The sequence below is a fragment of the Rhineura floridana genome, chromosome 10, assembly GCF_030035675.1.
Source record: "Rhineura floridana isolate rRhiFlo1 chromosome 10, rRhiFlo1.hap2, whole genome shotgun sequence".
NCBI classification, from domain to species: Eukaryota; Metazoa; Chordata; class Lepidosauria; order Squamata; family Rhineuridae; genus Rhineura; species Rhineura floridana.
In genome coordinates, this window is record NC_084489.1 from 18943158 (window position 1) to 18970156 (window position 26999).

The 26999-nt window shown below is 43.5% G+C and overlaps 1 protein-coding gene across 6 annotated transcripts in view; it reads left to right on the top strand.

The window, feature by feature from the left end:
- MYRIP (myosin VIIA and Rab interacting protein) overlaps positions 1 to 26999 on the top strand; it is a 377908-nt gene that overhangs the window by 259051 nt on the left and 91858 nt on the right. For all 6 annotated transcript variants that reach the window (XM_061587554.1, XM_061587553.1, XM_061587556.1 and 3 more), the window contains 3 exons: positions 12540 to 12676; positions 24336 to 24419; positions 26658 to 26755. In XM_061587554.1, the coding sequence (XP_061443538.1) occupies positions 12540 to 12676; positions 24336 to 24419; positions 26658 to 26755 (319 nt within the window). The remainder of the gene's footprint in view (positions 1 to 12539; positions 12677 to 24335; positions 24420 to 26657; positions 26756 to 26999) is intronic.

Consider the following 26999-nt stretch of genomic DNA (forward strand, 5'->3'; position numbering starts at 1 on the left):
TTCCTGTCCAGATAGGGGTGTAGTTGGGCCACCAGCCGGAGTTGGTAAAAAGCACCCTTTGCCACCGAGGCTATCTGAGCCTCGAGTGACAGGGATGATTCCAGAAGGACTCCTAAACTACAAACCTGCTCCTTCAGGGGGAGTGCAACCCTATCCAGAACAGGTCGAACATCCACCAACCGGTCAGGAGAACCACCTACCAGCAGCATCTCAGTCTTGTCTGGATTAAGCCTCAGTTTGTTAGCTCTCATCCAGTCCATTGTCGCAGCTAGGCATTGGTTCAGCACGTCGACAGACTCACCTGTAGAAGATGAAAAGGAGAAATAGAGCTGCGTGTCATCAGCATACTGATGGCAACGCACTCCAAAGCTCCTGATGACCGCACCCAGTGGCTTCATATAGATATTAAAAAGCATGGAGGACAGAACTGACCCCTGTGGAACCCCATACTGGAGGTCCCAGGGTGCCGAGTAATGCTTGTGACGCCCTTCGCTGGCTCTCCCTGTCAGGTTCCTACCTGGTTGTGGCTACTACCTTTCACTAGGCACCACCAGGGACTCCACCAGTCCGGACTGTCCTTTTTTATGGTTTCTCTCTCTGCTCTAACACAGATCTCTCTAGATCCCTCTGCTAGGCAGCACCACCAGTCACGTTCTATAACCAATGTTCCCAGAGACCTTGCCTGAGTCTCCCTCTATCCGGTTACTTTTGTGACTGCGTGCTTATGCTGTTCCCAACCCCCTTGTATCAATGTAGATAACTCATATAACTCGGGGTTGCTCTGGATACTTGTAATGTTATTATTCTCCTCTTCACCGCTGCCATCATTTGTTACTGTTGCCCTTCAGCCTTGGTTATTACCTTACCCTCCCTTCTGGTCTGTGAAACCCCAGCCAAGGATCAGGCCTTCGGTAAACCAAAATAGTATTTATTAAATAACAGAAATAACAAGATTACTTTTCTAATGGTACTTAAGCATATGGTTTCATCTATTCCTGTGATACTTGACTTATCATTAACTAGAATTCCCAGTCCCTCTTTCTCCACACTCTCCTGACATCCACCACCTCACACCCACCTCCAAACACCACCAAAACAACCCACCACCACCTCACAAACACCTTTCAACCACCTCCCAGATTCAACTGTCATTCTTCCATTTATACTCTCAGCCATTCAAACACTCAGCCAATCATCCAGCATTCTACTGCTCATCTACTCCCCCCTCCTCTTTCATTCCACTTGCCATGTGTCTTCTATACAAATAGCACTTACCATATTTACATTAATACAGGAACATCACAATGCTCCCCAAGCGCTACCCTCTGGAGACGGCCCACCAAGTAGGAGCGGAACCACTGCCACGCAGTACCGCCCACTCCCAAATCAGCGAGTCGGCCCAGAAGGATACCATGGTCGATGGTATCAAAAGCCGCTGAGAGATCAAGGAGAATCAGCAGAGTCACACTACCCCTGTCTGTCTCCCGACAAAGGTCATCATACAGGGCGACCAAGGCTGTCTCCGTGCCAAAACCGGGTCTAAAGCCGGACTGAAATGGATCCAGAAAATCGGTTTCATCCAAGAGTGTTTGGAGCTGGTTTGCAACCACTCATTCCAGGACCTTGCCCAGGAATGGAACATTAGCTACCGGCCTATAGTTGTTAAAATTTTCCAGGTCTAAAGATGGTTTCTTCAGAAGTGGTCTTACTGTCGCCTCTTTCAGGCGACCAGGGACCACTCCCTCTCACAGTGAAGCGTTAATCACTGCCCTGGCCCAGCCGGCTGTTCCAGTCCTGCTAGCTTTTATTAGCCAAGAAGGGCAAGGGTCCAGCCTAGAAGTGGTCGCACGCACCAGTCCAAGCACCTTGTCGACTTCCTCGAGCTGTACCAACTGAAACTCATCCAAAGAATCAGGACAAGACTGTGCACTGGACACCTCATTCAATTCAACTGCTATAACATTGGAGTCCAAGTCCTGGCGGATGCAAGAGATTTTGTCCTGGAAGTGCCTAGCAAATTCATTGCAGCATGCCTGAGATGACTCCACCATGTCCGTAGGGCCAGAATGTAAAAGCCCTCGGACGATCTTAAAAAGCTCCGCCGGACGGCAGAGAGATGATTTAATAGTGGCAGCAAAATATTGCTTTTTTGCTGCCCTCACTGCCCCTAAGTACAAGCAATGTTCCCCAAGCACCACCCTCTGGAGCCGACCCACCAAGTAGGAGCGGAACCACTGCCATGCAGTACCTCCCACTCCCAACTCAGCAAGTTGTCATAAGAACATAAGAACATAAGAAAAGCCTGCTGGATCAGGCCAGTGGCCCATCTAATCCAGCATCCTGTTCTCACAGTGGCCAACCAGGTGCCTGGGGGAAGCCCGCAAGCAGGACCCGAGTGCAAGAACACTCTCCCCTCCTGAGGCTTCCGGCAACTGGTTTTCAGAAGCATGCTGCCTCTGACTAGGGTGGCAGAGCACAGCCATCATGTCTAGTAGCCATTGATAGCCCTGTCCTCCATGAATTTGTCTAATCTTCTTTTAAAGCCGTCCAAGCCAGTGGCCATTACTGCATCTTGTGGGAGCAAATTCCATAGTTTAACTATGCGCTGAGTAAAGAAGTACTTCCTTTTGTCTGTCCTGAATCTTCCAACATTCAGCTTCTTTGAATGTCCACGAGTTCTAGTATTATGAGAGAGGGAGAAGAACTTTTCTCTATCCACTTTCTCAATGCCATGCATAATTTTATACACTTTATTTATTTATTTATTTTTTATTTATTTATTAAATTTATATACCGCCCGACTAGCAATAGCTCTCTGGGCGGTGAACATAAAACTTCTATCATGTCTCCTCTGACCCGCCTTTTCTCTAAACTAAAAAGCCCCAAATGCTGCAACCTTTCCTCGTAAGGGAGTCGCTCCATCCCCTTGATCATTCTGGTTGCCCTCTTCTGAACCTTTTCCAACTCTATAATATCCTTTTTGAGATGAGGTGACCAGAACTGTACACAGTATTCCAAATGCGGCCGCACCATAGATTTATACAACGGCATTATGATATCGGCTGTTTTATTTTCAATACCTTTCCTAATTATCGCTAGCATGGAATTTGCCTTTTTCACAGCTGCCGCACACTGGGTCGACATTTTCATCGTGCTGTCCACTACAACCCCGAGGTCTCCCTCCTGGTCGGTCACCGCCAGTTCAGACCCCATGAGCGTATATGTGAAATTCAGATTTTTTGCTCCAATATGCATAATTTTACACTTGTTTATATTGAATTGCATTTGCCATTTTTCTGCCCATTCACTCAGTTTGGAGAGGTCTTTTTGGAGCTCTTCACAATCCCTTTTTGTTTTAACAACCCTGAACAATTTAGTGTCATCAGCAAACTTGGCCACTTCACTGCTCACTCCTAATTCTAGGTCATTAATGAACAAGTTGAAAAGTACAGGTCCCAATACCGATCCTTGAGGGACTCCACTTTCTACAGCCCTCCATTGGGAGAACTGTCCGTTTATTCCTACCCTCTGCTTTCTGCTCCTTAACCAATTTCTTATCCACAAGAGGACCTCTCCTCTTATTCCATGACTGCTAAGCTTCCTCAGAAGCCTTTGGTGAGGTACCTTGTCAAACGCTTTTTGAAAGTCTAAGTACACTATGTCCACTGGATCACCTCTATCTATATGCTTGTTGACACTCTCAAAGAATTCTAAGAAGCATAAGAAGAATTCCCAGAAGGATACTATGGTCGATGGTATCGAAAGCTGCTGAGAGATCAAGGAGAATCAACAGAGTCACACTCCCCCTGTCTCTCTCCCGACAGAGGTCATCATACAGGGCGACCAAGGCTGTTTCTGTGCCAAAACCAGGCTTGAAACCCGACTGAAATGGATTCAGATAATTGATCTCATCCAAGAGTGTCTGGAGCCGGCCCACAACCACTCGTTCAAGGACCAGGAATGGAACATTTGCTACCAGCCTATAATTATTAAGATTTTCTGGGTCCAGGGAGGGTCTCTTCAGGAGTGGTCTCACTACCGCCTCTTTCAGGCAGCCAGGGACCACCCCCTCTGGCAGAGAGGCATTAATCACTTCCCCCGGCCAGCCGGCTGTTCCATCCCTGCTAGGTTTTGTTAGCCAAGAAGGACAAGGATCCAGCACAGAAGTGGTTGCACAAACCTTTCCAACCACCTTGTCAACGTCCTCAGGCTGTACCAACTGAAACTCATCCAAGAAATCGGGACAAGGCTGTGCTCTAGATACCTTGCTTGATTCACCTGCTATAACACTGAAGTCTAAGTCCTGCTGGTCATGGAAAATTCAGCACTAATTTTATATTAAAGGCTGTGAAGAGCAGGAGTGAAACTGACACTTTCTCCCCAGCTCTTTGTAAGCCCTTAACTGTTTTGGTGAAACTGAAAAGGGGTCTGAACTAGGGTTGCCAGGTCAGAAGCATTGCAAACTCTGAGATTTCAGGGGTGGGCCCTCATGATACCATGGGGTGGGCCCTAGTGATGTCATAAGGGGTAGGCCCTAGTGATGTCATTAAGCATGATACATTAAGCATCAACCACACTTGCTTGGAGCATACCACTCAAACAAAAAAAATTCTCTGATTGGAAATTAAAATAGAAATCTTAGCTAAATGAGGGTGTTTCCAGGTCCAGCTGACCTGATGGGATCATTTCTTCTCACCTGCTTAGAAAGCCTGGGTAAGGAACATTTAATCTAGCCTTCTTGCTTCTTGCAAGAAGGGTTTAAGTGCCCTCAGGTCAGACCAGTCATCAGAAGGCCGTTGTAGGAAGAAATCCTAGTGTTGTGGAGATGTTAGATGGGAGCACTCAGGAGCAAAGATGGATGCCCCTGAAGGCTGCAGTTCTAAACACACTTACTAAGGGACTAAGCCCCATAGAACTCAACAGGACTTACTTCTGAGTAGATATTGTTAGGATTGTGCTGTTGGTAAGGCTTGACTAGCAATCCTCTGCAGTTATATCCTTATCAAAGCAGGGTTGGCAACCTCCTACCTGGGATGCCCTACCTGCCTTTAAACATGGCTGCTCCAAATCTCTTTACAGATTTGACCCTTCACTGTAGAGAGAGGTTTGAGAAATAAGTGAGAGTGAAGAAGATTCTCTACTCTTTCCTGCCTGCTCTGTGGGCTGCTGTGAATTCACTTTGACACCTAACCCAATTCCAGTGAGTAATAACTGACAGAAAGAAAACACACATGGTTTGGTCTACTTTCACAGGCGGTAGATTGGGAACAACAGGAATTGAAGCCACCCTTCCCAGTATGTGAATTCTCTTTTACCACTATTGGGCAAGAAACAAACCATCATGCAAATAACAAGGTGCATCATCAGTGGGTTTAAGGAGGTTGAGCTGAGCACAAGGAACCACTGTTCTTTCTATGGATGTAAAGGAGTAAGGTCAGAGGTAACTGAAATGCAAATAAAAATAGAAAAGACAGTGATGATTTCCTAAATGCAGTACCATACCAACCACAAGATTCCTATGAGTAAGACAGAAAAAATAGCATCTCACAACCAGTCAGGATTCCCAACCAACTAAAAAAATCCTGGCAGCCAGTCAGCCAAGGTCACAGAAATCCCCATGCAGCACAACCTGTCCCAGGGTCTGCAGTAGTGCAGAATGCTGCAGAGCAATTGCTGACGTGAGTGAGACCCTATCAGAACATAACACCTCTGCTCTGAAATCTGCAGTGCTTGCTGATTTGCTACCGGGCCAAGTTCAAGGTGTTCTTACCATGTTACAGGTGCCACATAGTACTTGTTCTGCTCTTGTAAGAAATCGATCCTTTAGTGTGGCAGTACCTGCGCTTTGGAATTCCCTGCCTATTTACGTTAGGCAGACACCTTCATTGTACTCTTTTTGGCACCTGCTAAAAACATATTTGTTTAGGCAAGCCTACCCAGGCGTGTAGAAGCTATTATATTTTTTATTTGTTTTTAACTCATTGCTGGTTTTATTATTTTGAATGTTTTTAAATACCTGTCTTTAACTACTTTTGCCAATAATTTTATTATTTAATTCCTTCTGTAAACTGCTTTGAGATTTTTTAACAATAAAGTGGTATATAAACATTGTAAATAAAATACATAAATTTTAGAGTCACTGTGGTCCTTGGGTCTCTTTCCGCACTAATACCGAGTCAGGCCATTTGGTACCATCTAGCTCAATACTGATGACATGGACTAGCATTAGCTCTCTGGGTTCCAGGCAATAGTCTCTTCCAGAGATTGAAATGAAATGAAATGAATCTTTATTGCTCAGAGCCATAGGCTACCACAATTAAACACATGTAAAAGAAAAATACAAAATACATATTAAAATACAAGTCATATTTCAACAAAACACGGTTCAACAATATACTCTTCCTTGTCTCTTGAGGCTCAGGTAGCCTCAGTGGCAAGGAATGCTTTCTACCATCTCCGATTGGTAGCCCAGCTACGTCCCTATCTGGACAGTGACGACCTCGCCTCAGTCGTTCATGCTCTGGTAACTTCTAGATTGGACTACTGCAATGCGCTCTACGTTGGGCTGCCCTTGAAGACCGTTCGGAAACTACAGTTAGTCCAGAATGCAGCGGCCAGATTGTTGACGCGGACAAGAAGGTCCGCTCATATTACACCCGTTCTGGCTCATCTGCACTGGCTTCCTATTTGTTTCCGGGCTAAATTCAAAGTGCTGGTTTTGACCTATAAAGCCTTACACGGCATGGGACCGCAATACCTGGTGGAGCGCCTCTCCCAATATGAAACTACCCGTACACTGCGCTCAACATCTAAGGCCCTCCTCCGAGTACCATCCCATCAAGAAGCTCGGAGGGTGGTGACTAGAAATAGGGCCTTTTCGGTTGTGGCTCCCGAACTATGGAATGGTCTCCCCGATGAGGTGCGCCTGGCGCCGACGCTGCTATCTTTTCGGCGCCAGGTGAAAACCTTTTTATATTCCCAGGCATTTTAATGCGTTTTATTATATGTATTGTTGTATTTTGCTGCTGTTTGATTATTTTTGTTTACCTTTGTTGGCTTGATTTTATTGTATTATTGTATTTATATATTCCTGACTGTTTTATTTTATGTACACCGCCCAGAGAGCCCTTGGGCTTAGGGCGGTATATAAATTAAATTAAATAAATAAATAATAAATAAATTTCAAATAAAATTTCCTCTCTGGAGCGAAAGATACCCTGATCCATGTCTTAGTGCAGCCTTTCCCAACCGGTGTGCCTCCATATGTTGTTGGACCACAACTCCCATCTTCCTGACCATTGCCAATGCTGGCTGAGGCTGATGGCAGTTGTGGTCCAACAACATCTGGAGGCACACTGGTTGGGAAAGGCTGTCTTAGTGTATAAATACTACAGTCATAATAGCGCTGGGGCACATCCCACTCACCCCACAAGGTGTTTTTGGTATCTAACTCTTCCTTTTCCAGCAGCTAGAGCAAAGTTTTGCTTCCAGAGATTGAATGTTGGACCTTTGCATGCAAAGCAGGTGCCCAACACTGAGCTACAGTTCTTCCCCTGTTTAAAAAAGTATCTTTTAAAAATATTCTTTTCAATTCACTAATGAATGCACAGCATACCTCGGGCAAATCCACATCATTCATTTAAAGTGCATTAAACACACATTTGAAGCACAGAAATCCCACCACAGAATCATGGGAACTGTAGTTTGCTAAGTGGTGGTAACAATAACTGAGGGGAAAACTACACTTCCCAGGATTCTTTGGGGAAGTCATATGCTTTAAATGCAAGCTAGATGTGCTTTAAATATTTTATGTGGATCTGCATTTCTTCATAAACTTTGCCTGCATATAAATCATTTTAAAATGGAAATAAGCTATAACATTTACTGGGTGACCATGGGCTACACACCATCTCTCAGCCTAATCTGCACTTCAGGGTTAAAACAACAGAGGGGGACCATGACCACCCCAAGGAAGAAGGACGCACTTAAAATGTAGAGGAAATAATATAGTATAGGACTGTAGCCTAGGCTTTCTTGTGAGAAAGGGGCAAGGAAGGGTTCATGGTGAGAGGGTCCATTCTGCACCCTAACCTGGGAGCAAGCTCACTTGAATCGAAACACACAATGAGCATGCCAGATTGGTTGAAGCTTAGAGGTATATTAATTGGGAGGGGAGGGAAGAAAGAGAGAAGAAAACATGGCCCTCCCTTTACAAAGATTCATCACTTTAGTTAAAGGGAGCAAAATTTGATGCCTGTGATTCAAGCACTAGTCCTCTTTTGCTGTCATTTTATATCTCCTTGTATATCTTCACAACAGCCATGTGAGGTAAGTTCATGTGAGAGTTCGTAACTGGTCTAACGCAGGAAGTGAGAAAAACAATGATGAGTTAAATGAGTTTAAAATGTGAAATTGTACGTGCTCAGGGTACTGCTTTGGTTTGCTGGAAAAATCAGGAGCAGAACATAGCAACCAAAGCATGGAGGATGGGGGGATGGCTGTTTTCCTGGCTTTGTGTGTGTGTTTTATTTCTAGTGTCTCATCACCTCTTTTTTTCCCTGTGTTATGTTACATATTACAGGCATACCCCGCTCAATGTTGCTTCACTTAACGTCGCCTCGCTATAACGTACATGCTGCATACGCCGCCATAGCCCGCTTAACGTTTACGTGCTTCGCAATTACGGACACTTAATGGCATGACGCCGCTGCCATCTAGTGGCGATTGCGTGCAGTACATGCATAGATAATCGCTTCACTTTAAGTAAATTTTCACTTTACATACACGCTCCGGTCCCATTGCATATGTTAAAGCGGGGTATGCCTGTATTCAGTTACAGATACTGATTTTTAATATGTATCAAGTTGCCCAAATGTTTTGTTACTTTTGGCTTTACATCATTGGCAGTACAATGGTGGAATGGAGCGAAATCTTCTGTGTGTATTTCATAACTGGAGTGTTTTTACCCAATATCTTAGTGTGTCACTGCTTTTTCTAGGGAAATGCAGCTGGGCTGGGGGTGGGGTCTGGTTAAATTGACTGTACCAGCAATATGCAGGGAGGGGTGTTTAGTTGCTTTCCCACCCATGGGAGGAGGAATATAGAGGTTTTTGGTGGTGGGTTGGTGCTGCTGGTATAAATGCTTAAATGGGGTGTTGATATTATTCAAAGCCATCAAGGTGGTGTACATGCCTCTTCCCATTTCCATTTTGTCTTTACAACAAGCCTGTGAGGCAAGCTAGGTTAAGAGATAGTGACTGGCCCAAGGGCACCAGGTGAGCTTCATGGCTAACTGGGGATTTCAAATTCTTTTTGCGCAGTTTTTTTTTAAAAATGCTGTATTTATTATGAAGTTTCAATAAATAACCACAACAAATGCATACAGCGTTTGCTTTTTTAACTATTTAGATATTGAATTTATCCTAGCTTGAGCATCTGAACAGTACTGCTGTAAATCTTAAATCACATTTGCCATGCTATTATACGTCCTATCATCATCAACATCATCATCATTAACAAGAACAACAATAATAATAAAATAAGAACAACCAGAGTTGTATCCAACAGGCAGAGCAATCCAACTCAGGGGAAGCCAGTGGAGGAGCAGCTGGAGGGAAGGTCTGCAGCATCCATTTGCCATTTGGGAGCTGCTGGGCCAGCAGAACGTCAGTTCAGCCAGGAGCTGCATGCATGAGCAGACAAGAAAAAGCTGCTCTCACAAATACCCCTACTGGCAAGTAAGCGCTCCCCATTGACTTCCATTGTAATTATTTTCTTAGACCAATCCTTTTCCCAGTGTAACTTTGGCCTGGATTGGGACCTGCAGGAGTACTCCAAACAGGAGTTGGATGTTGCATAAGCCCCCACAGCCCCTCCTCCAACATGCCCCCAGCATGCCCCTTTTTCTAGCCATATGCCAGCTTCCACTAGCTCCCCTTCTGCTGGTCCGGGCTTCCCTGGCTGAGTTGGCAGGGTCCTGGCTCTGCCAGGGCAAGGGACTTCTGCTGGCTCAGCTGGGGGTCCACCACCTCCAACTCCCCTCAGCCCGGTGTAAATACGAGTTGGATTACATTCTAAGTTCTTCTCAGAGTGGACCTATTCAAATGAATAAACCTAAGTTAGCCATGCCCATTCATTTCACTGGATTTTCCGTGAGTAAGACTAGAATGGATTCAACCCCCCAGTTTTTATTTATAGATTGTGTCCCATGCTAGTCCTGCTCAGAGTAGACCCACTGAAATGAATGGGCATGGATAGCTTAGGTCCATTCATTTCAGTGGGTCTGTTCTGAGTAGAACTAAGTTAGATACAACTCTATTTATAATTGTATTTTATTTTTATTTATAATGTAATTTTAGGACATCTCTTTTATGTCTTGCTATTTCTCCAGTGACCACAAAGTGGTGTATATTTGTTCTTTCCCCCTCCACCACCACTTTGTTTCTTCACAATAACTCTCATTTCATTTATTGCTTACATCCTGCTTTTCCTTCCTAAGGGAAGGCCAGAGAGGCTACCAGCAAACAACCCAATAATGAATTCAAAATATCAGAATAACAGATATAACAAAACATGGCCTATGTCAAAATGTAAAACAGGTTGAAGCCCTATTTATGTCAAAAAAATAATACAACAAGGCTCCAATCCTGTGCACACATACAAGATCTATTGAATACAATAGGGCTTACTTCTGGGTAAACATGCATAGGATTGTACAGGAAATGTATTGTGGAGGAGGAGGATTATTTATCATCTAATTTAGAATGCTTATACCACAATTCATAGCCTCATGAATACACCACTGTCTTGGGCAGGCACCATATGCCCCTGCCACTATCAGTTCCATCTCTTTAGTGAAGGAGTTATCTCCACTCAAGCCTGTCAACTTCACCACTGCTCTTTGCAGCAGTTGTGCACAGTTGTTCCAGTTTAAGCAAGATACTGTGGGATGTTTTAAACCACTACAGGTAAAGGGACTTCTTGGTATTTGCTGCAGACATGGAGGAAAAGTTTGCCAGTTTCACCACTGCACTTTGCAGCTGCAGCCTTTGTATGTAAATCTCTGATATTATGCAAGATAGCGCACATCCAGCCACGTCTAATTTTCCCTCCCACTCTGAGCAGCAGTTACAAGAGTTTGCATATCCAGACACCAATGACTCCCTCCCCCAAAAGGAAATTAAACTGGATAAAATTTGACATAAGGAGGATCTAAGTCACTTTACCTGCACTGGCAGATCTGCAGTGCCTACACTAGAATCTGAACTTGGAAGATTCAGAGCACACCTTATTCTTATTTGACTTTTCCTGGTAGGATACTCATATCTGAATACAAAATGCAAGTGTTACCTGACAAGCATAAAGAGCACACAAACATGTTTATTCACCATATTTTCTATTAAAATAAATATTATTTGCACTTAGGCCTGAATTGGCCTTCTATTCCCACCTATTTTAAAGGTCATCTGAAGGGGAAAAAATATATCTATGTGCTCTTCATATTTGACAAAGGTGCTGAGGTAAGCATTAAAAAGTCAAATGGAAATCAGCCCTTAAAGGAAGACAATGATATAAAATAATTAATGAAAGTATTGGAAGGACAGAGGGCTCCTCCAGATGACTTGTTTATTGAACTTTCATCCTGATTTGCTAGCACAAAGCTTACACACAGGTTAGACTATTTTCAGTCATGATTGAGTATTCATTCTGATTTTTTTGTGGGGCTATTATACAACAATGAGCATTCATTTTGATTTGCCTGCAGGAAGTTTATAAATCTTCCTGTTAATCATTCATTCATCCTACACTTTTCAGTGCGTTTTCCTGTTTCGTTCCTAATTGCAAAAGCTCTCTGTCTTTGTTTAAGTGGGTGTGTTGTGCTTGGGCAACTGAACACTTTCATCTGCTTAAATCTAAATTTCCAGGGTTTGAATCACTCCAGCAAAATAATGACAGTCTGGATTCATTGCATATGCTAATTGGTTCTGTGAGTTCTATCATTGTGGGAAAATGTTTTCCAAAAACCTTTGCAAAACAGAGAGAACAGAAGAGGAATTCTATATATTTGTGCAACAACCATAATTATTTGCTTGTGCATATTTAAAACAATAATATTGTCTATTATAATAGCATCAAAATGTGTTCTGTTTGTAAATTAGTCACATTACAGGAAATGGATCATCATGATAGAGAACTAGACCAAGCCAATGATGGCAGCTAGAATTTATGGGTTCTATTCAACTAACCTTTACTCAGAGCAGACCCACTGAAATTAATAACTGTAACCAACTTAGGCTGCAATTTAATACACACTCACCTGGGAGTAAGTCCCATTAAACCCAATGGAGCTTACTTCTGAGTAGACATGTATTGGATTGCAGCGTTAGTCCATTAATTTTCATGGGTCTACTCATATCCTCTACTTATTTTCCCCCAGCCCAGCTTTTCTAAAACTATTTAGAAATTGTTTTGAAAGACATCTCAGCTAGATTCTTTTAATATAATAATTATAAAATTTCTGAAATCTTTCTTTTTTCCAGACTATTAAGAGCTCAGTCCCTGGAATGGTATTATAATAATGTGAAAAGCCGCTTTAAACGTTTTGGAAGTGCTAAAGTTTTGAAGAATTTATACAGAAAACATCGGCTGGAGACTGGAGCTGGTTCTGACATGCTAGGTATGGAGGAAATGTGTTGTGGCACCTTAAAGACTTACAACAGATTTATTGAAGCATAAATCTTCACAGACACAAGTCCATCACATCTATGAAGTGTTATCCTCAGTTGGTAGACACATGTATACATTTGGGGGGGGGGCAGAACAGTGCCAAATCAGTCTCTGAGAATTCTGTGTAAAGCTTATGAGTGGTTATTTTACTTTTCTTAACAGCAATAAGGGATGATAACACTATTATGCCAGTTTTGTTATGCAAAGTAACACCTGTAGTAGCATTGCAAACCATTGCCTGTATTCAAGACTAAACAGAATCAAAGTTCTTGATTAATTCTGCATCAGAAATTTCATGCTGAAGTTTCCATTTGAATTTACTTTGTTGGAGAATGGTAACTTTCAGGTCAGGAAATATTCTCCCACTGTTGCAATTTTTGATGTCAGATTTGAATCCATTTACCCATTTGTGTAGATACTGGCCTGTTTATTCTATGTAGAAGGCAGAAGAGCATTACTCACAAGTGACAGCATGTATCAGGCTGGAAAATGAGCATGTGAATGAGCACCTGATATTTATTTATTATTTAACAAAATTTATATACCACTTGATTGTAAAAAACCTCTAAGCAGTTTATAAGCAACATTAACATTATCAATAAAAACAATAAAATAAAACAATAAAATAAAACAAAATAAAAACAATTATCAATAAAATGTAAAATAGGGTTGCCAGATCTCCAGTTTTCAGCTGGATACTCTGGCATCTGGGGGCCCTCTCCGGTCTCTGGTCATATTCACCCCCAAATAGCTGGATCTCCGGCTTTCCAGGCTCCCGCCCAGCCACACATGCGTGATTCACGCATATGCCAAAGGCTCTGGCCGCCGTTTCCCAGAGGAGCCATCCGTGCTCTCTGCTTGCTGGGAAGGGTTCTGGGCAGGCTGCTGCGTCCCCTCCCTCCTTCCTGCCTGGCGCCAAGGAAAAGCAGCACCACCGCCAGTGGCCGCCACTGCCACCACCACATCCTCCCTCTGAGGAGCCACAACGCCGTCAGGGCAGCTGACTTTCTTCCTGTGCCGGGTGGCATTACTGTGGGAGCAGGCTGAGCAGCTCCGGAAGGTGTTGCAGGGCATTCAGGATCGGGACCAGAGCTGCTGTGCCCCCGCGGCCCTGGTCGGCGTGATCATCCAGTCGTGGCCCGAGGAGGAGAAGGAGGCACTCCTGCACCTCGAGGGCCTGCTCCAGGAAGTCTTCAAGGGTGCCGCTGCACCCATGGAGATCCACACAGCCATCTTTGCACCTGGCCAGCCCAACGTTGCCCTTGAGCTCCAGCGCGTCACCAGCAGCGTCTCAGCCCAGCAGTTGGGTGAGTGAGAGGAGGGCTTGCCTGGCTGGGCCCTGGGGAGCCCGAGGCGCTTCGAGTACACTCAGGGGCACTCAAGAGCCAGGATCAGTGGCTGCTCAAGCCAGGAGTCTGTCCCCATGAGCCGGGGTTTCTCCTGCTGCGGGACACGGTGCCTTTGGGGGTGTGCTGCAGAGTGCCACTCACCCCAACCAGACCTGTAGCCAGCCTAAAAGCCCTGAGGCGGCACCAAAAAAAAGTAGGGGGGGAGAAAAAATCATGTAATTATATGGAGGGGGGGATCCTCCCCGCTACAGGCTGCCCCCAGCTGCAGCTATCCAGGAACTGGCCAGGTTGGAGCCTTCCTGGCTCCCAAGCACCTTTCTGATGTGAGATTTAGGGGAAAGGGAGTGTCAAAGTCTGGTGTTGCAAGTCATAAGAAGGTGTGACACACAGAGAGCCCTGCTGCCCTTCTGGGGCTAAAAGGTTACATATAATTGTTTATTTTTTTATTAAATTTCTATCCCTCCCTTCCTCCCAGAAGGAGCCCAGGGTGGCAAACAAAAACACTAGAAGCCCTCTAAAACATCTTAAAAACAAAATACTTTAAAGTATATTGAAGCAAAGCGTCTTTAAAAACATGTTAAAACAAAATATCTTAAAAACAACTTTAAAAAACAACTTTAAAAACAGCTTAAAAATATTCCATCCATGTGCTCTGTATTTTTACACCCAATTTACATTCTTTATAATCTTTCAATTTTTTTTCCAAACTATGGTCTCCCAATTGAATAGAAGTGAGCCTTTTTTTCATAGCGTAGAAGCCTGATTGCATAAAAGATAATTTTTGCAATCATATTCTGATGTGCTCTTCATCATTTTTAAAATATGGTTCCACAAAAGCCTTCTGTTTGATTTTAACTTGATTGTCTCTATATTTCTGTAGGTTTTTCTTTACTGTTGACATCCTTATTTTCTTCCTTTTCCTTTGTTGAAATAACTACTTATCTGGTGGCTTAATAGCTGACATGGGTGGGGGAGGGAAGGTCTCTGTGCATGCATCCTGTGTGACTCCCCACCTCCCCACCCCAGCATCAGAGATTGGCTGCCATAGGAAGTCGCCCCATCACTGGTGCCTGGCCTGGGGCCCTTGTAAAAAAAACAAATATTCTGGCTGCTAATAAAACCAACATTCAAACCATTCAAAATAATAAAACCAACAATGAGTTAAAAACAGATTTAAAAACACAATAGCTTCTACATGCCTGGATAGGCTTGCCTAAACAAAAATGATTTTATCAGGTACTGAAAAGAGGCGTCTCCCTAATGTCAATAGGCAAGGAGTTCCAAAGCGTAGATGCTGCCACTTTACAGGACTGATTTCTTACAAGAGCAGAACAAGTACTATGTGGCACCCATAACATGGAAAGCACACTTTGAACTTGGCCTGATAGCAAATCAGCAACCAATGCAGATTTCAATGCAATACCATACCAACCACAACAAGATTCCTATGAGTAAGGCAGACAACTCAGCATCCCACAACCAGTCAGGATTCATAACCGAAAACCAAAACTAAAAAAATCCTGGCAACCTGTCAGTTAATGCAGAATGCTGCAGCACGATTTCTGACATGAGTGAGATCCTATCAGCACATAATACCTCTGCTCTGAAATCTTGTGATTGGTACGGTATTGCAGTTAGGAAAGCATCACTGTCTTCTGTTTTTCATTTTCTGTTTGCATTTCATTTACCTTTAACCTCACTCCCTTACTTCCATAGAAGCAACAGCAGTGGTTGCATGCGCTCAGCTCAACCCCCTAAAACCCATTGATGATGCACCTTGTTGGTTGCATGGCAGTTTGTTTCTTTCCCAATACGGGTAAAAGAGAATTCACATATTTGGAAATATGGCTACAATTGTTGTTCCCAAGCTGCTGCCTGTAAAGGTAGACCAAACCATGTGTGTTGTCTGTCTGTCAATTATTACTCACTGGAATTGGGTTGGCTGTCAAAGTGAGTTTATTGCAGCCCACAGGGTAGACAGAAAAGGTAGAGAATCTTCTTACTCTTACTCATTTCTCAGTCCTCTTTCTGAAGTGAAGGGTCAAATCTGTAAAGAAGTTTGGAGCAGCCACATTAAAAGATAAGGGCAGGGCATTCCAGGCAGGGGGTTGCCAACCCTGCTTGGATATGGATGTCTTTGCAGAGGATCCCTAGTCAAGCTTTACCAACAGCACAATCCAAACTATATCTACTCAGAAGTAAGTCCTGTTGAGTTCTATGGGGCTGTGTCCCTTAGTAAGTGTGTTTAGAATTGCAGCCTTCAGGGGCATCCATCTTTACTCCCGAATGCTCCCATCTAACATCTCCACAACACTAGGCTCCTTTTTTCCTACAATGGCCTTCTGGTGACTGGCCTGGCCTGAAGACACTTAAACCCTTCTTGCCGAAAGCAAGTAGGCTAGATTAAATGTTCCCTACCCAGGCTCCATCTTTTATCTAAGATTTCTATCTTAATTTCCAATCAGATAATTTTGTTTAATTGTATGCTCCAAGCAACTGTGATTGATGCTTAATGTATCATGCTTAATGACATAACTTGGGCCCGCCCCTGTGACATCACTTGGGCCTACCCCCTGTGACATCACTTGGGCCCGCCCCTGAAATCTCAGGTTGTGGGATGCTTCTGCCCTGGCAACCCTAATGTAAAAACATAAAATTAAAGACAAAAAGACTAAAAACAGATAACACATGTCATCATGTATGTGTCTGAATAGGCTTGCCTTAACAGAAATGTCCTAAGCAGGCTCCAAAAGAAAGAAAAAACCCAAGGACGCCTGCCTGGCATCAATAGGCAGGGAGTTACAAATTGTAGGTGATGCCACACTAAAATAACAATTTCTTTCAAGTGCAGAACTAGTATTATGTGGCATCTGTAACAGTTCCAGTTCCACAGATCAAAGTGGTCAAGTGGGCTCACATGGGGAAAGGTGGATCTCACTCCTGTCAGCAATGTTGCTGCAGCATTCTGCACTAACTGCAGTTTCCAGGTCAAGTGCAAGGGGAGCTCCACATAGAGTGCATTGCAGTAATTCAGTCTTGAAGTCACTAATGCCTGAACTATTTTAGTCAAGCTCTTTGGTCCAGGAATGGTTGTAGCTGTCATAGCAGGCACAGCTGATAAAAGGCACTTCTAGCCACAGGGGCTACCTGGGCCTCCAGTGACAAAGCTGGGTCCAGAAGCATCTCCAGACTCCTCCAGGACAGGCAGTTGACCAGTTTCTTGGACACAGGAACCACTCACCCATAGTGCCTCCATCTTGCCAGCATTCAAGCTCAGCTTATTTTCCCTCATCCATCCCACCACTGCATCCAGGCACCGATCCAAGGCCCACACAGCCTCTCCTGACCCAGATGCTATGGAGAAATAGAGCTCAGTGTCCTCATTCTGCTGATGGCACCTTGCCCCCGAACTCTTAATGATTTTCCCCAGCATCTTCATATAGATATAAAATAGCATTTGGGGATAAAATAGTGCCCTGCAGCACCCCATAGCATAACTGCCAAGGGGCTGAAAAGCACTCTCCCAATGCTACTCTCCCAATAGGTAGGACTGGAGCCACCATAACATGGTGCCTCCAATTCCAATTCCAAGCCGGTCCAAGAAGATACTGTGGTCAGTGATATCAAAAGCCACAGAGAGACTGAGAAGCGAGAGCAAGGTTGCACTCCCTCTGTCCCACTCTCTATAAAGGAAGACCAAGGCTGACTCAGTCCCATGGCCAGACCTGAACCCGGACTGGAATGGATCTGAATAATCTGTGTCGTCCAAGAATACTTGCAGCTGCTCCATCGCTACTCTCTCCACCACCTTCTCCAACGGGGGAGTGTTTGCAAATGGTCAGTAGTTATTCCAATCCAAGGGATCCAGGGCTGGTTTCTTTAGGAGTGGTTTCATACCACCTCTTTTAAGGCAGCAGGAACCACCCTTCAAGAAATAAAGAGTTAACCACACTCTGGACCCAACCAGTCAAACCCTCTCTGCTAGATTTAACAAGTCAGGAGAGACAGGGGTCAAGAGGTTAATGGTTAGAGATATAGCCTTCTTTGCACCCTGCACTGCATGTTAGGCACAATTGTGTGCACTAACCAGTGTTCAGTTAGTGCTCTAGTGCTCATCCAGCTTGCTTCATACCCCAATGTGCCCCAGAATACCAAGGAGCCACTTGGGCTCCAGAATTCCAAACAGGATACTTGGGAGCAATCAGGTCAAATGCCTGTTTCATCTTGCTATTCCACAGTGAGGCCAGGGCTTTTACAAGTTTAGTCAGCTTTCTCTATTGAGAAATCCCCCAGAACATACAGGAACACACCTCACTTTCCATCAGTCTCTGAGAGTGGGCCATCCAAAGGTGCCCACCACCCTTAAATGAGGGAATTGCTGCTACCAGTCCAAACTTCACCAGGTAATTGTCCAACCATGATAAGCTGCAGTGCCCTTGCCTTTAGTCCATCCCTCATATCATTTGGGATAAAGACTACATTGAAGGTATGCCCTGTCTGATGTGTCGGTCCAACCATTTGAACATTTGAGACAGCCCCATGGGTGTCAAGGGAGCAATCAAGTCCCATGTTAGTCCAATAGCAACCTCTGTGTGGATGTTGAAATCACCAAGAACTATTGTTCTGGGATTCTCCAACACCACTCTAGAGACCACTTTGGCTAACTTGGTCAGGGATACTACTGGGCAACAGGGTGGTCAATAGATGCAGATGCTGGACCAGAACCAGATGCAGACCCTCTAAGCCTATCCCAAGATCAAGAGGTTTTCTGGTGAAGGAGATGGTGCTTCTCTCACCCATCTAAGTTTGGGTGATACATGCCAAGTCAGCCCCTTCATCCACAATCACATCATGGATGATCATGATCTTATTATGGAGTGACCTGGTTGTGCATTCAATAACCAGACCAGAGGGCTCAGAGGATAAGCCACCAGTAACATCCGGAGGTATGAAAGGGCTGAAACAGGGGACAGGGACTAAACATCTAGACCTCCACTCCAAATGGTGGTCAGCCCCTCCACTCTGACTATACCTTCCCCTGCCCACTACCACTGAAACAGGGGCAGCATCTTTATAACTCCCTGCTGCCTACCCGCCAAGATGCATGCTGGCACCATCAACATACAGCTGGGAGATTGGGGCCACAGATAATAAAGAAAGGCCCAATACTAGGCACAACCCACACTGTCAGGCAGAAGATAGTAGTGTCACTCCAACACTCCTCAGAGGGACACCACCAAACTCAAACTTCTTCACCAGGCTCCCACCCAGGGTAAGGGTCACAGGCCTGTCAGCCACAGTGCCTGTCTTACAATTCCATATGCTGCCCCGCCTTGGTAGCTTCCTGAAGTGGTGATCCAAAGGGAAAATCCCCTTTGGCGTCAACCCCATCACCCACAGTAGAGCCTGTTGTTATAGCAAGACAGGCTCTGGACCACACCTCAGCTGTATCCACTCAGCCAGCAACCAAACAATACCCCATGCTACTGTCAGCCTCAAAACACTCTTACCTGCAGACAGAGATCTCACAGGCAAACAATCTGATGCAGGCAAAAGACCACACACACTCTTGCTGGTTGGGAAAGCAGAACAGGGAGCAGCCAGGGTGGTACCAACCAGCCCCTACCTGCTTAGTCATCCTGTAGGCCTGCTGTGTTGTAGATGATGTTGTTATAATTTCTAACAGTGTTGCTTAAATGTATAGAGCAGGGCTGGGAAACATTTGGCCCTCTAGATGTTGCTGAACTATAACTCCCATTAGCCCCAGCAAGCATGGCCAATGGTCAGGGATAGTGGGAATTATAGTTCTGCAACATCTGGAGGGCCAAATACAGAGCTTGGTAAAACTACAACTCCCATCAGCATGGCCACTGGATTGGGCTGGTGGGAGTTGTAGTTCAAAAAAGTAACTTTGCCAGGCTCTGGAATGCTCTCCACACCGGACATAAAGGGACAGAAGTAGTATCTAGGCTTGTTGCAGGATCTAGTCCCTATGTCTGTTTCTCTTTTACGTGGCCTATTGTTGCTGGTGAACAGCTGTTTTAGATTAGGGGGCTATCTCAACAAAGGCTACCCATGACCTGTGAGAGGGAAGTATTATTGTCCATGGGCTTTAGATAATTGAGTATGCATTGAAGTGATTTTAGAGAGCCAGTGTGGTGTAGTGGTTAAGGTGTTGAACTACAACCTGGGAGACCAGGGTTCGAATCCCAACACAGCTATGAAGCTCACTGGGTGACCTTGGGCCAGTCACTGTCTCTCAGCCTCAGAGGAAGGCAATGGTAAACCACCTCTGAACACTGCTTACCATGAAAACCCTATTCATAGGGTTGCCATAAGTCGAAATCGACGAAGGCAGTCCATTTCAATTTTTTTGAAGTGATTTTAGCTCAGAGCTGTAGGGTACAAGATATAGTGTTCTGTAACTGCTCTGCTGGATCTGTCTTTTAGCAGGTTACCAATGGCTTCTGGTGTGAGCAATGCTTATATGTCCACAATATAGCTGCACAGTAGTGGTCAGAAGATGAATGTGTAGAATGGACTAGTCTTTGCTCACGGAGATGTTGGGGTGAAAGCTGTAGGAGTCTTATTGGAATTCCTCAAGGGTTTCCTGCCCATGGGTGTTGATGATGAACATGCCATTAATGTATCTCAAGAAGAGGAGAGACCTTTGTGTACAGAGTTAAGGAAGCAGTGTTCTAAGTCAGCCATGAATATGTTGGTACAGTATATGGAGTCATGCAAGTACCCATGGCAGTATAGTAAAGTTGTTATCAGTTCTTAATTATGCCTCTTTTTTAGGTTTGTTCTAATCCAATTAAAATTCTTACGTCTATTTTTAATTGCCTAATTATTTTGGTAATGGGACAGGAAAGGTTTGCTTTTTGCAAGTACCTTTTCTGACAGTTCTTTATGTGTTAGGACATCTTAGTGAACTTTCTGCCAGAACATTTTCCTCCTTTCGTATTAATTCCCATAAGTGAATGGCTCTATAGACATGGAAAATGTTATGTCAATTTTTAAAAAACGGCATTGAAAGATCTGTGAGCCAAAGCTGACAAAAATCTAACAGCAAGAGGCTGCTCATCTGTCCTTTCAAACCAAAGACTGCCAACACAATGCAGCTCAGAGATATCCCTGCTCCGAGCAACTCCAAGAAGCAGAGAACAGATAGAAATCAGTCTGCAGTCCATCATATTTATTAGTACAATCACTCACAGCAGAAACAAGGCTCTCAATCTATTATTTGCCTTTGAGTGAGCTTCCTCTGTTCATGTAACCCAAGGATAACCAACATGTCCTCTAGATGTTGTGGACTAAAACTCCCATCATACCTGACCATCAATCATGCTAGCTACGGTTGATGGAAATTGTTGTCTGAAACATCTGGAGGGTACCATATTGGCTACTCCTGATGTAACCCAATTGGTTGCAGAGGAAGCTTACAGGGCCCTAGGGTTCACATTCATCAACATTCATGCCTGAAGTCTGGACTGTTGGCACTGGGAGTACTAGCATGTTTTGTTGTGCAGCACCTCCAGTCTAGCTACTTCCAAAGCACATGCATTACACATGTTTCTGGGAACTCATATGATATGTACACTTGACATGTGACCTTTAAACATGCTTCTGAGAGAGGGATCTTTGTGTGGGTCAATCACATGCTGCTCTAGAAATGTGTCTAAGGGTATTCAGAAGCCAGAAATTGACATCCACACCAATATCTTAGGGTGAAGACTAAAGCATCCATTTATTACAGTGGGGTGTAGAAAAAGAAATTCAAGGACACTGAACAATATGGTGCAGCAAAATTCTTGAGTGCATTTAACCTAATATTCTGAAGTATTCACACTGTAAAAAAAAATAAAGTGAGCTCTTAAAGAGAAAAAGGTATATGCTAATGAAGTAGAGGAAAATGGGTGAAGCGTGTGCATTTGACATGAAAACTCCAGAAAATAGAACAGAGATTAAAGTTAGGTGTCCAGCACTTGAAGGAGCTCTAGCAAGCTGTGTGTGCATGTATGTGCTGAAGCCTGAACCAGAAGGTTGGGCTAAGAATTTTATGCCTAAGGCTTCTCGTGTGATTTCAGCTCTTAAAACCTCACGAGTCCTGCTATTCACTCTGAGTCAGGATTGCAATGAGGGGAAACCGAGCAATAGAACTCCTTACCCTGGAGCTTTTTGGCCCAGTTTCCTGTGCTGGGATCTTCCTTGCAGCATGGCATGTAGTGGTGGTGGTGTGTGTGTTTGTGTATGGGATGAAGATCCTTATTTACAAGAATTTTGCTTCATTTGAGTACATGAAAAGGGTAAGATGAAGTGGGGAGAAATAAGGAGACTTTCCCAACCTTATAGAAGTGATGGTGGGGGTTGCTTCCCTTAAAAGTTTTAGACATTAAAGATTCATTTGAGGCTCCTGACTTGTGATTATTATCATGCCTCAGGCAGAGCTCTTCCTAATGCCACCTGATTACAGGAAGGATGGGGTAAACAGCATTGTCTTATTTATCCAGGTATGTAAAACATCTGCATCATAATGAATCCTGTATTTGGTTAGAGAAAATCCTATTTTCTCAGGTGAATGGATTATCAGCTGAGGGGTCTTAAATCAGGTAATCATTGTTTTACCAGTTCCTGTCACTTCCTGGTTTTGCTGCAACCTCTCAAAGTTGAAAATCAGGTCACTTGGCCTTAAATTCATGTCAAGATGTGTGTGTATGTGTGTGCTTAATCCCAGCATGCTTCACTGGTCTTGCCAGCTTCCAGTCCCCTCTATCTGGAGCCTGTGAATGGACTACTAGGGGCTGCCATGTTACACTTCTCAGAATAAGCCTTTGCTGCTATTGCTGGGAAGCTCTGGGTTGCTACCATACTGAACTGTGAAGTATCCTTTGTGTCTGGATAGAATCTCTTATAGGAAAGAGGAAAGGGGGGAAATCAATGAGGAATGAAACATGGAAGTTTGAAATGAAATGAGGTGCTGGATGAGTGCTCCTCTTTGGTCAGGGTAATTCAGGAACATTTCAATTGTGCCAGCCTTTCTATGTCATACCCAGTCTCTCCCCTACTAACAGACACCCCCATCACTTCCCAAATACTTCTTTTTAGTATCCTACTCACAAATCACTCTGAAAATCCATGTGGATTTCAAAATAACATTACCTGTGTGTATTCCTCCGTGGAACTTGTATATTAATAAAGTACAGTATTTCTGTCTCTGGGCTATGCTGACTCTGTAACTGCTCCTGACTCAAACCACTGCCTGAAACCATGGTTGGGGTAGAGAGCTGCAAGGTGGGGAGAGAGACATGGTAAAAGAGACATGCCTTTGGCCCAGGCACCAAGCCCATTGCTGAGAGACAGGAAGGAAACAAAGGCAGAATGAGCAAAGAGCTGAGCAAGTCTGCCTCCCTGCTGCTTAGCATGCTCCTCCCTTTCCTATCAGGCATGATGGACACATTGCTAGTGATTCTGTTACAATGTCCAAGGCAGAAGACTGGCTTATTAACCATACAGTAGGGCCCCACTTTACAGCGATTCGCTTTACAGCAATTCGCTAATACAGCGGTCTCAATTAGATGCAATTAGAATAAAGCCCCACTCATATGGCGCTTGTTCCGCTTTTATGGCAGTTTTTGGGCATTGCGCACCATTCTATTCAATGGGTTCCACTTTACAGCAGGGGTCCGGAACGTAACCCGCCGTATGAGTGGGGCCCTACTGTACTGATAAAGCACCATGTTGCCGCTCAGATTTGCGAGAGTTTACAACAGTATCAGATAAACAACTCCTCTTTGTTTCTGTCACTGGCAACAACTTCTGTTTTTCTCTTTTCACTGTGACTGTAAGATAGTCCTCTTGTTCCATTTGATACAGAAGCAGGATTAAATGTTCTTTTTTCCCCAATGAAATGATCCCTTTAAAATCCACGAGCAATTTCAAGCCCAAAATGTCATGTTCAAAGCAAGTCCTCTGCACTAGCATTCTGTGTGCAATCTCTGTTTATTAACTTCAAGTTCTCTCTTGGACTTCAACAGTCATTGTCTGAATCCAGGGATTAGCCCAGTGTGAGAAATTTTATCCTCTGAAAGAAATATTTTTTGAAGAACATGATAGCTTCTAGCAGGAATTTGCAGCTAAATGTCTTTTGTGTTAAGCATATGTCACTATCACCCCTTTTACAGATGCTGGTGCATTTAGAAATATGGCATTAGTGAATAATACTGTAATAATAATGACAGTGATGTTCTTTCTGAGCAGAAGCAGGAAGCTTCCACGAAGGGACCATAGAAAATGAAGGAAGCATATGTGGCAGTGATTCTACTTTCTACAGACAGACTGAAGGTAATTCTGTTTGAAGTGGGTGGGTGTATGTATGTGTTTTATTATTAATTAATTGTTACAAATTGAGTTACCCGTAGATGGGCTTCCCCAGACAACCTGTTTATTGTGCATTTATCTTGATTTGCTTGCAGGGTATTTATACATCTTCCCATTAATCATTTGTTCATTCCACACTTTTCAGTGCATTTCTCTGTCACTTTCCTAATCACAAATATTCTTCTTTTAAAAAGTAATTTGTTGTGCTAGGTTGATAGAGTACTTTAATCCACTTTAATTGCACAGGTCTAAATTTTCTGTATGTGCTTGAATCCATTCCACAAAATAATGACAGTCTGGAGGCACCCATATTCTCGCTCCTTCTATTCACCTCTCCAGGGAAGCAAACAGGAGGTTTCTGAGAAATTGCAGAGTTTTGTGGTAGACTGGTGGCATGCCAGTGCCTTCCTCGCCAGCTCCCTATATATTACCACAAAGCTATGAAGTATTAATAAATTTATAACCTAACCTCATTACCTCGAATGTGTTTTTTCTCATGCAGAGAAATTGGTCAATTAGCTATACAAAAGTAAGGAACTACCTTGCTTGTGACAAACATTCCTTCAAAAATAGTCATTGGGTTATTCTCATTGATGGGTTCTCTATGTAACCATTTATTTATTTATGGATAGATGAATGAATATTTACTCTCCACTTTTCTGATTGGAAAGAACCAAGGCAACTTACAACAAAAAGAGAATATACATAGAGACAAATCACACAATAAAATCTTAATGAAAATAATCAGTGTGGTGTACTGGTTAGAGCAAATTTTGCCAACCTGGTGCTAGGGATGGGGGAGAAATTCGATTCAGTTCACATTTCAAGCCACATCCGCACTTTCTGAAACAATATGAGAACCAAAACTATCCAGATTCTCTAGCCAAACAATGTTTACAAAAATGCATATATTAGGCGGAAGTGCACATAAAATAATATATTAGTAAAAATAACATACAAAAATGCATTATATTAGGAGAAATTGTTTGCAAAAATGTGTACCTTAGTCAAAACTACATACAATAATGTGTGTGTTCGGAGAAATTTGCACTAAAATGCAGAAGAATTTTCATGAGAATTTCTTTTTAAGAAATTTGCAAATGGCTGCAGAAACATGGAGAAATGAATTTCAGACTGGAAAACGGAGAAACTGAGAGAAATGAAATCAACAGATCCTTTCATCCCTACCTGGTGCCTTCCAGATGTTTTGTACTACAACTAGTTGAGGCTGATGTGAGTTGTAATAAAAATCTGGATGGCAGCATTTGGTGAAGGCTGGGTTAGAGCATCAGACAAGTACTTGGGACACCCAGATTCAAATCCCTACTCACCTGTGAAGCTCTCTAGGTGACCTTGGATCAGTTGTGTGCTCTCAGCCTAACCTGTCTTGTCCAGCTGTTGCAAAGAGTAAAAGGTGAGGTTGAAAGAGAACTGCCTTGAGCTCCTTGGAGGAGAGGCAGAATATATATGAAACAAACAAACAAAAATAAACTTAAACAGCACAGAAGGATACTACAGCAGTAGGGATAAGAGAAACAGGAATAAAAACTAACCATCACCCCAAAATGCATTCCGAAACAAAACAGGTTAACAGGCCAAGAGTGAGGGGTCCAGTTGTACCTCCCGTAGGAGGAAGTTCCAAAGCCTGGGTGCAGTGGCAAAAAAGTCTTGTCTTGTGCATCTATCAAGGCTCATATGGGAGATGAGGACGATGCTTTTGCTCCATTGAGAGGTATAAATGTGCTCCTCTATCCCACACATGACTCCACTCCATTTTAGCCATTCTGCTGGCACATTTTCACTGGTGGAACAGCTGCACCAATGGAGTGTTCCACTGGCATAACTGAAGTGTTCTGTCTGCATATCTATTTGTCATGGCTGTAAGGGGGCTTCTGCCATATCCAATCAGCCAGCATAACTCAAGCATAGAATGACTCTTGTAATATATTACATACGAAGTATTTATTTGCCTTCCTTTGCGTCATGTGGAGCAACATGCCCTGCAAGTAAATTCTGCTTTCTGCCTCTGACACAATGCATTCTAGGTTGCATACACTGATCTTGTTCTGAAAGGGAAATGGTGAATGGTTGTGATTATTCTAGAAAGAGGGGGCTTATGGAAAACAGGGGTTCCCACCTCTTCCACAATGGTCTTCTCTGTTTCATAAATGCTAAACATACTGTGATGCATTCTTTGCCTAGGACACAGCATGACGGACACCCTTGCTGTGGCCTTACGTGTTGCAGAAGAAGCAATAGAAGAAGCTATTTCTAAGGCAGAGATGTATGGTGACAGCTTGGTAATTTTTTTAAAAATTACATTCATTATTTTGATAATGATCTTTTCTCTCTTTTATATAAAAAATAGCTCCTGCTCAATTAGCAGAAGCACTGTAGCAGGAGAGCACTCTGTTCTTCACCATCATATGTTATTTTATTGCATTATTTGAAAGCACAGCAATGTAGTTATATCCTCATTATTCCACTAAGAATGATTATAATAGCATACTTTTAAGTCTACGGAAAAAACGCCAAAGAAATGGT